Source organism: Sorex fumeus, unplaced genomic scaffold, assembly GCF_029834395.1.
Source record: "Sorex fumeus unplaced genomic scaffold, SorFum_2.1 ptg000128l, whole genome shotgun sequence".
NCBI classification, from domain to species: Eukaryota; Metazoa; Chordata; class Mammalia; order Eulipotyphla; family Soricidae; genus Sorex; species Sorex fumeus.
The window spans coordinates 2,658,996-2,671,487 of record NW_026606185.1 but is presented as its reverse complement, the minus strand read 5'-3'; the positions used below and the strand labels follow the sequence as shown (position 1 = coordinate 2,671,487).

The window sequence follows — 12,492 nt, the reverse complement described above, 5'->3', positions numbered from 1 at the left end:
AAAATGTAAAGACAGAGACAGAATACTGAATGCAGCAAGATAAAAAATGAACTTACATACAAAAGAAAGCGCATAAGGTCGACATACAGCAGATCTATCTCAAACAAAACTGTGAGCCAAGAGTATGGAGGGATACAGTCCCAAAAATTCAATGACTAATACCTCACCAAGAATACTCTATCCAGATAAATGATCATTCAGATTTAAAGGAAAGATGCAGAACTTCAACGGACAGACAAAAGCTTAGGAAATTCATAGCTCTGAAACCAGTTTTGCAAGAAGTGTTAGGAGACAAAATTTGTCCTCTAAAGGACAAATGTCCCAAGAAGTAGCATTAAATATGGTCCTCACTGATGGCACGCATGGTTGCTCTCTTCTAGATTAAGAAATGTATGTTACTTCTAGCTTGGTAAGGTATTTTATACATTTTCAATAACGAATTTACATTTTATTTATACTGGTTAAAACCACTTAGGAATCAATCATCACAACTTGACTTACTGATTTATTTTTATGATAATTCCACCTGCAACTACTTTTAGTTTTGTTGAAGCAAGGAATATGAAATAAATGTGTTATGTGCCTGTCAAGGGGCAGGCTGGGATGGTAGAGAATCTGGGACACTGGTGGAGGGAGGGGTGATGGTGGTGGGATTGGTGTCGGAACATTGTATGTCTGAAACAATTCTACCGTGAACAACTTTGTCAATCACAATGTCTTAATAAAAATTAAAAGAAAAAGAGAAACAATATAAGAATCAAAGTCCCTGAAGAAAAAGAAAGTGAAGTTTATAAGGAACCAATGGTTAAAAAAAAAACACACAGATAAGAATTTCTCTGAGTTGAGGAATACAAGGCACCCAGATCCAAGAGACCTGAAGGGTCCTGGCAAAAATAGGCTCAAGTAGAAAACCTTCCAACACACTGTACTCAACATGACAGAAGCAGAAGACAGACAGAACTCTGAAAGCTGCAAAATCCAAAAAAGGAACTTATAAACAGGAAAGTCTGTAAGAATCACAGCAGATCTATAGAATGAGACTCAGCTAGAAGGGAACGGGAGGATCCAGAACCGAAACTCAATGAGAGGAACGCCTCATTAGGAATACTCCCTGCAGCAAGGCCATCACTCAGCTCTTAGAGGAGGGGAAGTTGCTACAGGGACCAGCAAGGCTTAGGGAACTCAGAGCCTTGAAGCCAGTCATGCAGGAAACAAGAAAAAAGGAACTTTTCCAAAACAGACTTGGCAGTGGGTAACGGCATTTACTCATGGCACTGATGGTCGCCCTTTATTAGATTAAGAAAAATTTGTTTAGGGGCTAAGGAGATAGAACAATGGGTAGGGTGCTTGCCTTATAGCTGGCTGACCCAGGTTCGATCCCTGGCAACTCTTACAGTCCCTGCATATCACGAGGAGTGACCCCTGAGCACAAAGCCAGAAGGAAGCCCCAAGTACTACTAGGTGCAGCCCCCAAAACATAACAAAGCAAAAGGTTTATCTACCCCTAGCTTGCTAAGGGATTTTAAACATTTCCAGTAATGAATTAACATTTCACGTGTACTGAATGTTCTGTCTGATCAAGCGTTTTTTTTAACATCCATAGAGATTTTTACTACACTGTTTTGTTTATTAATGCAGGCACTTAAGTACTTTCTGACATGCAGGTCAATATTCCTAGTTAAAATCTAGAAACAACTTAAGTGCCTAAGAATAGATGACTCAGTAAAGAAACTATGGTGAAAGCATACAATGGAATAACTACATGACCACAAGAAAAATGAGGCCGTGCAATCTGCTGCTATGTAGAAGGGTCTGGTGAGTCTCAGTCAGGAAGGGACAGACACAGAACAGTCTCTCGCATCTTTGGGATATGAAGAAAGCTTAGTAGGGAAATAAAAACTGCCCAAAAGCAATAGAAATGAAGAGCATCAGAACTGGAAGCTTCAATAAAGAGCTTGCCACTTGGAGGGGGGCAGCGAGGCTCAGGAAAGGGACAAGAGCGCTGAGAGTGGGGGGCGGGGTGGACTCTGCAGGGCAGGGACAGGAGCTATAGGACACTGTCCTTCACATGACAGCAAACCACAGTGCTTCAAAGAAAACAAAATAGAAAAAGAAAACAGTGCCTGTCACAGAGGCAGGAGAGAAACTGCTGACACCGGTGGAAGAAAAGAAACCCTAGTAAAGAAACTGGTGTTGGAACATTACCTGAAATTCAGTCATGAGTGACTTTGGAGTTCACAGTGACTCAAAAAAAATTTTTTTTAATTGTCATTAGGCAATACAGATATTATTTATACCATAATATAATTTTGTATTGTCAAATACAAAAATATTGTAGCAGATTATTTGAATCCACAAGAGAACACAAAAAGCAAAATCAAACAAATGGAATTACATAAAATTAACAAGTTTCTGCACTGTCAAAGGAACTACCACTAGGGCATGCTGCCTCCAGCAGGTCACCCGTACCCACACAGTGAGTGCACCAATGGCCAGATGCTGCCTCCAGGCTTCCTTGTCCAAGCCCAAAATTGCTGCTGTGCCTCCAGCCTGACCCCAACAACTTGGGACCAAGTTTCCCGAGAAATTAAATGACCAAAAGTTAGATATTGGGAGCCACACCCACAAACCACTTCTGGCTTAGCTATACAAGCTCATTTATTGGCCTTATTTCAGAGACACATAAATAAATCTCAAAAGAGATCAAAAATCACAGTTAATCTTGGACCCAAAAAGGCTGAACAGACCTGGGTAAATCAGAGGCGGGCAGATTGGTCTGTGCCCGCCCAAGCAGGGCCCCCGGCAGCCACTTGCTTCCACAATCCAAAATCGCCACCATACACCCGGCCTGACTCCACAGTCTCACTGATGGACCTCACTGAGATATTAGCACTGCAGCACTGTCCTCCCATTGTTCATCAATTTGCTTGAGCAGGCACTAGTAATGTCTCCATTGTGAGACTTGCTGTTACTGTTTTTGGCATATCAAATACACCACGGGGAGCTTGCCAGGCTCTGCTGTGCAGGCGGGATACTCCTGGTAGCTTGTCGGGTTCTCCGAGAGGGATGGAGGAATCGAACCCGGGTCGGTCACGTACAAGGCAAATGCTTTACCCGCTGTGCTATCGCTCCAACCCCTCTGAGATATTAAACCATTGAAAATTTGGGTATGTGGGTTTTGTGACTGAACTCTCCGGCCTTTCTTGGGATAGAAATGGGCTACCTCCCCCCACCTCCCTGTACTTCCAGAAGCCTTGGCAGTCACGTCTACACCACAAAGCTGCTACCCAGTTAAAGCTATTCCAGCCTTACCTTCCTGATGAAAATACTGAACACCCTGAACAAACACCATGACCTCTTGGCACCTATACTGCAAACCATAATGCACAAAGAAGAAAAAGAGGAAAAGTCAGGCCATAGAGTCAGACTGGGGGCTTGGCGTGGGAGGTGTTGGGGGACAGTGGGAGGGAAATAGGGGACACTGGTGTTGGGAAATGTACACTGGTGGAGGAATGGGTGTTGGATCATTGTACGACTGAAACCCAATCATGAACAGCTTTCTTAATGGTCTATTTCACTTATATTCAATAAAAAAATAAGAAGAAAAAGAAACTAAAACAATACCCTACTGTATGGGAGAAAATATCTATATACCATATTATACATCAGACAAAAGTTTCACTGTCACTGTCATCCCATTGTTCATCAACTTGCTCAAGTGGGCGCCAGTATGTCATCCTGAGATTTTTAACAGCCTCTCCTCTCGTCTTTCCCAATGCTGTCATATTGGAGGCTCTTTCAAGGACAGGGGAATGAGACCCGTTATTGTTTTTGGTATATAGAATACACCACAGGTACCTTGCTAGGCTCTGCCGTGTGTGACAAAAGGTTACTATCCAGATATGCGTCGCACTCACAAAATTTGAGAACAACAACAACAACAACAACAACAACAACAACAACAACAACAAAACAATCCTGTGCAAAAAATGGGAATAAAAACTGAACAGACACTTCCTCCAAGAAGACATACAGATGGCAACAGACCTATGAAGTGTTCAACACCACTGATTATCGGGAAGATGCAAATGAAAATGGCAATTATAGCACTTCCCACCAGTAAGAAGGGCATATATTAGAAAGCCCAGAAACAAGAGCTGGTGAAGAGGCAATGAAAATAGAAACCCTAATTCACTGTTGGGGCAAACCTAAACTGGATGTTCATCCTACAGAGTGTTAACTCTTTTTTCAAAAAAATTAAACAGAATGACCATATGACCATACCTTGGCATCTATCCCAAGAATAATAAAACATTCATGATAAACAACAGATATCCAACAGTCAAGACCTGAAACAACTCAAATGCCCAACATTGGCTTAGATGCACAGTGGAGTATCACATAGCCATGAGAAAAGATGAACTCTTTCTACAAGTTGGATAAAGCTAGAAGTATCATGGTAAAAAAAAGGAGTCAGAGAGAGGACTGGATGACCTCTCTGCTACGTGATAAAGACAGAAAAGAAATGGGCAGGGTCCAGGGAGAATTCCCAGTCCTTTCCCACCAACCCTCTGTGTACAGCAGTGGTGTATGTGAACATCCTGCCTAATCTCTCGAGAACGTCAGCAGGAGTCAGGCCTTCGTTAGGCTGGACTCCAAAGTCACAACTGGGCTTCTCACTGCTGATAGAGTATACTACGTTGGCAGATTCAAACCCTGATGATTACAGAGCTGGGGAACTAAAAAATGTGTTTTAAAAAAATAAAGACAAATATGATTTACAGTCACAGAAAGTAAATCCAGCAATAATACAGTGGGTAGAGCATTTGCCTTGCACGGGGTTGACCCAGGTTCAATCCCCGGCATGCCATATGGCCACCAAGCACCACCAGAAGTCATTCCTGAGTGCAGAGCCAGGAGTGACCCCTGAGCATCGCTGGGTGTGACCCAAAAAGCAATAATAAATAAATAAAAATTAAAAATCCATGATTGCCTAAGGCTACAGGTGGTAACTCCCAAGGAGACAAGGAAACTCTGGGATGACTGAAATCTCGATTCAGGTGCTAGTTATAATGATGCTTATTAAAATTAAAAAATTTGTTAAAATGTACATTTTGCTAGATATGCATGATACCTCAATAAAATTGGCAACAATAAAATCACTAGTTCTATACAAGCAATAAGGCACAACTACATTCTGTAATTTGCTGAAAATAATTTAAACAGTTACCAAAAATGAAAGAAGAAAAGAGGGTGACGGCAGCAAAGTATTTGCTTGTACCTGGGTTCAATCTCAGCAGTGAGAAAGAAAACAACAATATTTTGAGTTGTACTGTCAGAACAGGAGAGTCCATGAAAGTTTTTCAACTATTCACCTTGGAGCAAATTTCTTTGAATTGTCTCTTGGTGAGATGAAAACAAAATTCTGAAATTCCAAAATGTGACACAATAGACTACTGTGAAAAATCCAAAGATATGACCCATTTACTTTTTCTATCTATTTTATAAGCCAAAATACACACATTAGCAAAAATGTTTTTGTCACTACTGGTGTACAAAATCAGCTTACTTAACCCTGCTTGAAAAGTGATCCTTCCTGATAAAAAATGAAAACGACTTCTACCTTTCCTTTCATTTGTTAAAAGGAAACCATAGAAAAAAATGATTCTTTTTTTTTTTGGTTTGGGGGCCACACCAAAGGTGCTCAGGGCTTACTCCTAGTTCTGTGCTCAGAGAGCACTCCTGGTGGGGGTGTGGTAAACTGCCTGAGGGTTGTGTCAGGGATTCAACCTGGGTCAGCTGCATACAAGGCAAGCACCTACCTGCAGTACCATCACTCTAGCCCTTGAATAGTTTTCTTTAAGTATTACTTTTACCAGCAAATATTTTGTGCTCCAGAGCTGGTCCTGGTAGTGCTCATGGGGTTGAGTCCAGGCCTCCCTCATGAAAATCAGTCATCGAAGCTAACTCTCTAGCCCAACTAGTATTATTGTAAGGAATAATTGAACTTGCACAATAATTGCCCTGTAGGCATATGAAAGACAAGTGAGAAATAATTTGCTGAAATACCCATAAGCTTTTCAATTGACACTTATTTAAGTTTACCAAGAAAGTAAACGGCCAAAAGTTAGATATGTGGGAAAAATACACCCACAAACCACCTCCGGCTCAGCTATATAATTGGAGGCATGGCCTCTCTGGTTCCAGATCGAACTGCTTAATGGCCATGATCCCAGAGACTCAGAAACAAATCTCGAAACCCAACAGCTTTTGGCAGAAATGCGTCCAGTACCTGCAGTATGTTACCGGCGCCAGGCCACCCCAGGAGTGAATAGGGTTTGTGCCTTTGCCTGTTCCCTCTGGCGGCCCGGTGGCCATCATCCTCCAGAGGCCACTGGACAGTCAGGTTTGGGCCCACAGTGACGAGACACGTGGGGTCTCATGGGATGAGGGTGGAGCCGACCCTTTCCTCCCAGTCCCAACAAGACCCCAAGTCACTGCCCATGAACAGCCTCTCTGGCTCCTGATCAAGCTGCCTAACGACCATGATCCCAGAGACTCAGGAACAAATCTTGGAACCCAGCAGGTTTTGGCAGAAATCCCTCCAGATTTAATTGTTAAAATTTCAGAATTTCAAAATCGCGTGGCCACTACTGCATCTGCACGACATCATATGTTATTCATAATCATCAATAGAAAACAAATTGTCTACTGTTGCCTTTTTGGCAGACCTGAGTATTGGGGTAAAATCCCAAATAATAATGGTGGGTCTGGTGTCAAAATATTGAATGCAATCAAAGTAGAGAGAGAGTAATGTGGAAATCATCTGCCCCACAGGTAGGGGGAGGGTGGGGGATGGGGGTATATTGGGATTTTTGGTGGTGGAGAATGGGCACTGGTCAAGGTACGGGTGTTTCATTGTATGACCGAGACTTAAACCGGAAAGCTTTGTAACTGCTCTCACAGTGATTCAATAAATAAAATAATAAAAAATGAAAAAAAAAAGTAAGGTGGAGTTCATGCCCAGTTCAATCAGCTAATCAGTAGCTGAATAAATAACAGTACTCCTACATTAAAAAAAAAAAAAAAGCACTGGTGGAGGGATGGATATTCGATCACTGTATAGTTGAAACCCAAGCACAAAAATTTCTAAGTCTACAACTGTACCTCATGATGTCTCACTAATAAAAATTAAAAAAAAAAAAACAGAGGGAAGAGATCACTAAATCATTGATGGTTGGAGGGATCATTTAGGACGCAAGATGTGTGCTGAAAGTAGATAAAGGAACAAATATGATGGCCTCTCAGTATCTGTATTATAAACCATCATGCCCAAAAGTAGAGAGAGAGCATGGGGAAACTGTCTGCCAGGGAGGAGGGGGAGGGTAGGAAGAGAGGGTATACTGGGGAGATTGGTGGTGGGGAATGTGCACTGGTGGAGGGATGGGTGTTTGATCATCATATGACTGAAACTCAAACATGAAAGCCTGTAACTCACGGTGATTCAATGACGAAGGAAGGAAGGAAGGAAGGAAGGAAGGAAGGAAGGAAGGAAGGAAGGAAGGAAGAGAAAGAAAGAAAGAAAGAAAGAAAGAAAGAGAAAGAAAGAAAGAAAGAAAATGAGAGCTAAACTAACAGTCCAGAGAGGAAGATCCAAAGCAACCTGGCAAGCACCTGTTGGGGCAAGCCCTTGTCCACTTTGGGTTGATTTCCTCCAACGTAACAAGCTCTGCCCATTGTGGAGTCCAATTATATACCCATGCATTCCAGCACATCTATTGTAGACTCTCCACAGCGGTTTCCCTGCTGTGTAAGGGATGTAACTGTTCTGAAGTTAAATGGGTAGACCGGAGTCAAGGAGGCCTATATTCAAGTGGGGTTCTGTGGCCAATACACTGAACTTTCAGAAAAATTCACTAACTTGAGAGAGGGATTTGGCTCAGTGGCAAAGTAATGCCTTGCATGCATGAGACCTGAGTTGAATTCCTGGCACTGTACAGAAAAAAAAATCACTAATTTGATTCCTAATTGTGGGTCATGGGCAATTTGATGGTGCTGGGGTACAGTAACTTTATACATCAAAAAAATTATAGATAAACTTGAACACTATTATAACCACATTACCTAAATGATAATTAAAAAATTAAAAGCACTGGAAAAAACCCGAGTGCCCAAGAACAGATGACCGGTTAAAGAAACTTTGGTACATCTACACAATGGAATACTATGCAGCTGTTAGAAAAGATGAAGTCATGAAATTTATATACAAGTGGTTCTTCATGGAAAGTATCATGCTAAGTGAAATGAGCCAGAAAGAGAGGGACAGACATAGAAAGGCTGCACTCATCTGCTGAAAATAGACTATAGACAGAACACGATGGCCACTCAATACCTCTATTGCAAACCACAACACCCCAAAGGAAAGAGAGCAAAAGGAAATGCCCTGCCACAAAGTTGGGGCAGGGTGGGGGGATAGGGTTAGGGGGTAGGAGGGCTACTGGGATCATTGGTGGTGGAGAATGGGCACTGGTGGAGGGATGGGTACTCGATCATTGTGTAACTGAAACCCAAGCACGAAAGTTTATAAGTCTACAACTGTATCTCATGGTGTTTGACTAATAATAATAAAAAAATAATAAAAGCAACATGATCCCTATTTATCTTACCTTAGTTACATCTGTAAAATGAACTAATTGTTAGAGCAACTGCTTTTATGTTTGCTTGACTGGGGAGCACACCCAGCGGAGTTCACGGCTTATGCCTTGCTCTGCACTCAGGGTTCGCTGCTGGCTGTTCACATACACGGGGCTCTTCCCAATTGCTAAGGGACTGAATCTGGTCAGCTATGGCAAGCACCCAACCTGCTGTCCAATCTCTTCGGCCACATGTCCTTTCTAATGTTCAAAACAGAACTAAACTTCTTCCAAATACTCTTTCACCTTCCATCCAATATTGCTCCTTACAACCTGAGAAAGAAATCTCACGGGACCCCTATATTCTTCCATCCCATTCACTAGCCATCTGTTTCCCTAACAGGTACCAGGTGAAAGTCCTGGGATGGGGAGACAGTGAAGGAGCCGAAGGGTCTGTCTAGCACCACAAGGTTTCCATTCCTGGCATCACCTGGTCCAAGTATCCCTGCGATGGCCTCCATGGGAGAACACTGGGACAATGGTGGTGGGAACTGACACTGGAGAACATGGTGCTGGAATGCTTTATGCATAAAACCATGTCTTTATTAATATTATAAATCCAGGTGCCAAAAATTAAATTGAAAACAAAAATCTAAAACCCTCACTGAGTCCTCACTACACCAAGATTCGTGCTCTTTCTAATCATCAGTCTCATTTTGGAGAAAATTCAAGAGTGCAGAAAGCTTTGAATAATTATCAGAGTCCCAGAGAGAATCAAAACCTCAGCGTTGCTCCAGGGGCCTAGTTCTTATCAGAGCATGCAACAAATTTTAGGTTCGCACCAGGCAATCAACTCACGGTGATTCAATTAAAAATCAAATTTGTTAAACAAAGGAACAAAATTTTATCTTAAAAGATTAATGTGGGGCCAGAGGGATATAGTTCAGCGGATAGAGCATTTGAACACACCCAATGCGGGGTTCAATCCCCAGCATCCCATAAGGTCCGCTGAGCACCGCCACGAGTGATTCCAGGGTGATGAACCAGGAGGATACCCTGAGCTTTGCCAGGTGTGGCCCAGAAACAAAACAAACAAGCAAATTAAAAGCATGTAAATATATGTGAATATTCAGAATTTCCTGGGTGATCTAAGCACGAATACTTTGCCCGGCCCACTACCCCTCTCTTTCACTTTATCAAAACCTGTTGCCTACTTTGGAGCTACCAGCAGGTAAAAGTAAACCCTCTAGGGACAGAAAAAGTCCGAGGGGGGCGGGGAGGAAGTCCTAGAAATCAGCCCGCCCCAGCATGCTCCTAGGCCCCGCCCCCAGCACGCTCCTAGGCCCCGCCCAGAGCCCGCCCCCAGCATGCCCCTAAGCCCCGCCCGCGGCACACCCAGGCCCCGCCCCGCCCCGCAGGCCCCGCCCCGCAGGCCCCGCCCCACTCTTGCAGCCCGCGCCCCACTCACGTTGAAAGCGGGCAGCTGGCCTTCGGGCGCGCGGTGTAGCTCGCGGACCAGCTCTATGGCTTTTTCGCAGAACATGGCGAGCGCGCTCCCGCTCCGCGGCCGAGTCAGCCGCCTGTGACCCGCCCAGCCACCGACTCCGACCAGACGCCTCCGCCGCTGCAGCTCCGTCCGACGGTAGCGCCAGCCTCGCGTCTTGGCGCCCAGCGCGCCTGGCCAATGGGATGCGCTGCGGGCCGTGCCGACTACGGCGGCGGTAAAGGGACAATCTTCCTGCGCGGTCGCACCCGCGGCGTGGGTCGGGAAGCCGGGCGCGCGAGGCTCTTCCCTGCTTGCGGCCTCCGCGGCAGAGAAGAGTAAATGGGCCATGTTCTCAGTGGGCGGTCTGTGCAGACTTTGTATTTTATTTTATTCTTGCTGGGGAAGGGAGAGTGGGCTCGGCGCTGGGCAGCTCTGCGTGCAGAGCACCTGGCGATTCTGCTCAGGCCCCGCAGCGCGCTTGCCCCCCGCGGATGCACTGATTTTTGGTTTAGGCTCCAAGGCGCGCGCGTTTCCTAGTGGAGAATGATGCTCAGACACCTGCTGAGCACGAGGTTATGACGCAGCGTTTCATTTAGTGTTGCAGAGAAGGCTTATTATTATTAGATAGTAGAGGGAAACCAACTTCCATCTGTCATTTGTATGGAAGGGACTGCAGCATGTAGTCAATTCTCATGATTACCCTAAGATTTTTATTAAGATTAAGATTTATTGAGTTTTTGGCACTGACTAGAGAAAAAGGAAATTACATAACTTGCCCAAGGTCACAACAGCTAGTACCAGGCTGTCCATTTTCAGCTCACCACCTTTGATTTAATTACACACACACATATACACACACACACACACACAGAGTTATCTTATTGATTTCTTATAATCAAATACTGTCGACTAGCATTACTTACGTTTTTTATTTCATAGCAGTCATGTAAAACCACTCTGTTACAAGGTGTACAAGAATTGGGGGTGGAAATACCTGACATCTACACCAATTCTCACAGCCTTATTCTTACCCAGATACTTAGAGAATCAAAGGTGGGATTGATCACTGTATAACTTATTTATTCTTTTTAAAAAATGCAATGTTTGTTTGCTTGCTTTTGGACCACACTCAGCTGTGCTCAGAGATAGGTGCTGCTGACAGTATGCAGGGAAGCACATTAATACCTGTGCTCTCTGGCAATATTCCTTCTTAAAAAGTATTAGTTAGCTGGGCCAGAGCAATAGAACAGCAGTAGGGCATTTGCCTTGCACTTGGAAGACTGGGGTTCAAATCCCAGCTTCCCATGTGGTCCCCTGAGAACCATAAGTGATTCCTAAGTGCAGAGCCAGGAATAACCTTGAGCATTGACGGGAGTGGCCCCAAAACCAAAAAAAAAAAAAGAAAAAAGATTAGTTGGAGTAGCTCAACTGGTGGAGTGGAACACATACGTGCATATCCAAGGCCCTGAATTTGATTCGTGGCCTACTGATCCTGAGTTTGTAGGTATGCGTGTAGAGTATGTGTGCTGGGTTCATTCTAACCTTAGAGACTATGTCCCTAGAACTGGGGAAGGCTAGCCCCAAACCCCAGCAAGCAGGGCCCTGTGTATAAGACCAGTGTTGATCTCAGTGCCCCAACGAAGCTCTGGGGAGCATCATAATCAAGTGTGTACCCCCTCTGGTTGTGATAAACAATGAGAAGAAAGAAGGGTAAAAATCCTAACTCTTCCCTTTTTGCAAATACGAATTCAGTAAATGTGTGGGACTGAGAAATGGGCATGAGATTGACTTTACTGTGTTGGTGTGGGAGTGGGAGTGGGACTAGGGGGTTGGTTTTGGTGTCAAATTCAGTGGTGTTCAGGGACCGCTCCTAGCAGGGGTCCAAGTGGTTCAGGGTTTGAACCTCCCTCATGTACAGTTTGCATACAACACAGCCCTTTGAACCCTCTCTGCTGTGGAAGCTCTCTCTTCTGTGAAATGACTTAAAGAACAGCCTTTGAATCTCATGCTTTGTTGAAAAGCTTCTCCTCTTTAGTTCCCCAGTAAGGGGTGGTTTAATTGAGTGTTTTTATTGAGCGCACAATTCAGTAGGGGACTTCATGCTACAGGAATTGTAATCCTAGTAGTATCTACAGCCTTCTTCTGTCCTTAAAACGCTTTAGTTTCTGAGTAGAAGGCAAAGTCCTTCACTCATTTCCTCCCCCATACAACATGGAAAGCAATACTCACTTCTGATGAGCTGCAATGATTCAGTCATTTCTTTAGCAGATATCTACAGCGGAACGCCTTTTTTTGAGGCCCTGCAGATAAAGAAGTGAACAAAGTCCTTGCACTTAGTGTAGGAAAGAGTTTACAGAGATGACAAATATATCG

General features: G+C 43.9%; 1 protein-coding gene across 2 annotated transcripts in view; it reads right to left on the bottom strand.

Annotated features, from left to right (window-relative positions):
- Positions 1 to 10,239, bottom strand: part of GINS1 (GINS complex subunit 1) — a 33,468-nt gene extending 23,229 nt beyond the window's left edge. For both annotated transcript variants that reach the window (XM_056138087.1, XM_056138086.1), the window contains exon 1: positions 10,102 to 10,239. In XM_056138087.1, coding sequence (XP_055994062.1) covers positions 10,102 to 10,176 — 75 coding nt within the window. In that variant the 5' untranslated portion in view covers positions 10,177 to 10,239. The remainder of the gene's footprint in view (positions 1 to 10,101) is intronic.
- Positions 10,240 to 12,492: the final 2,253 nt, after the last annotated feature.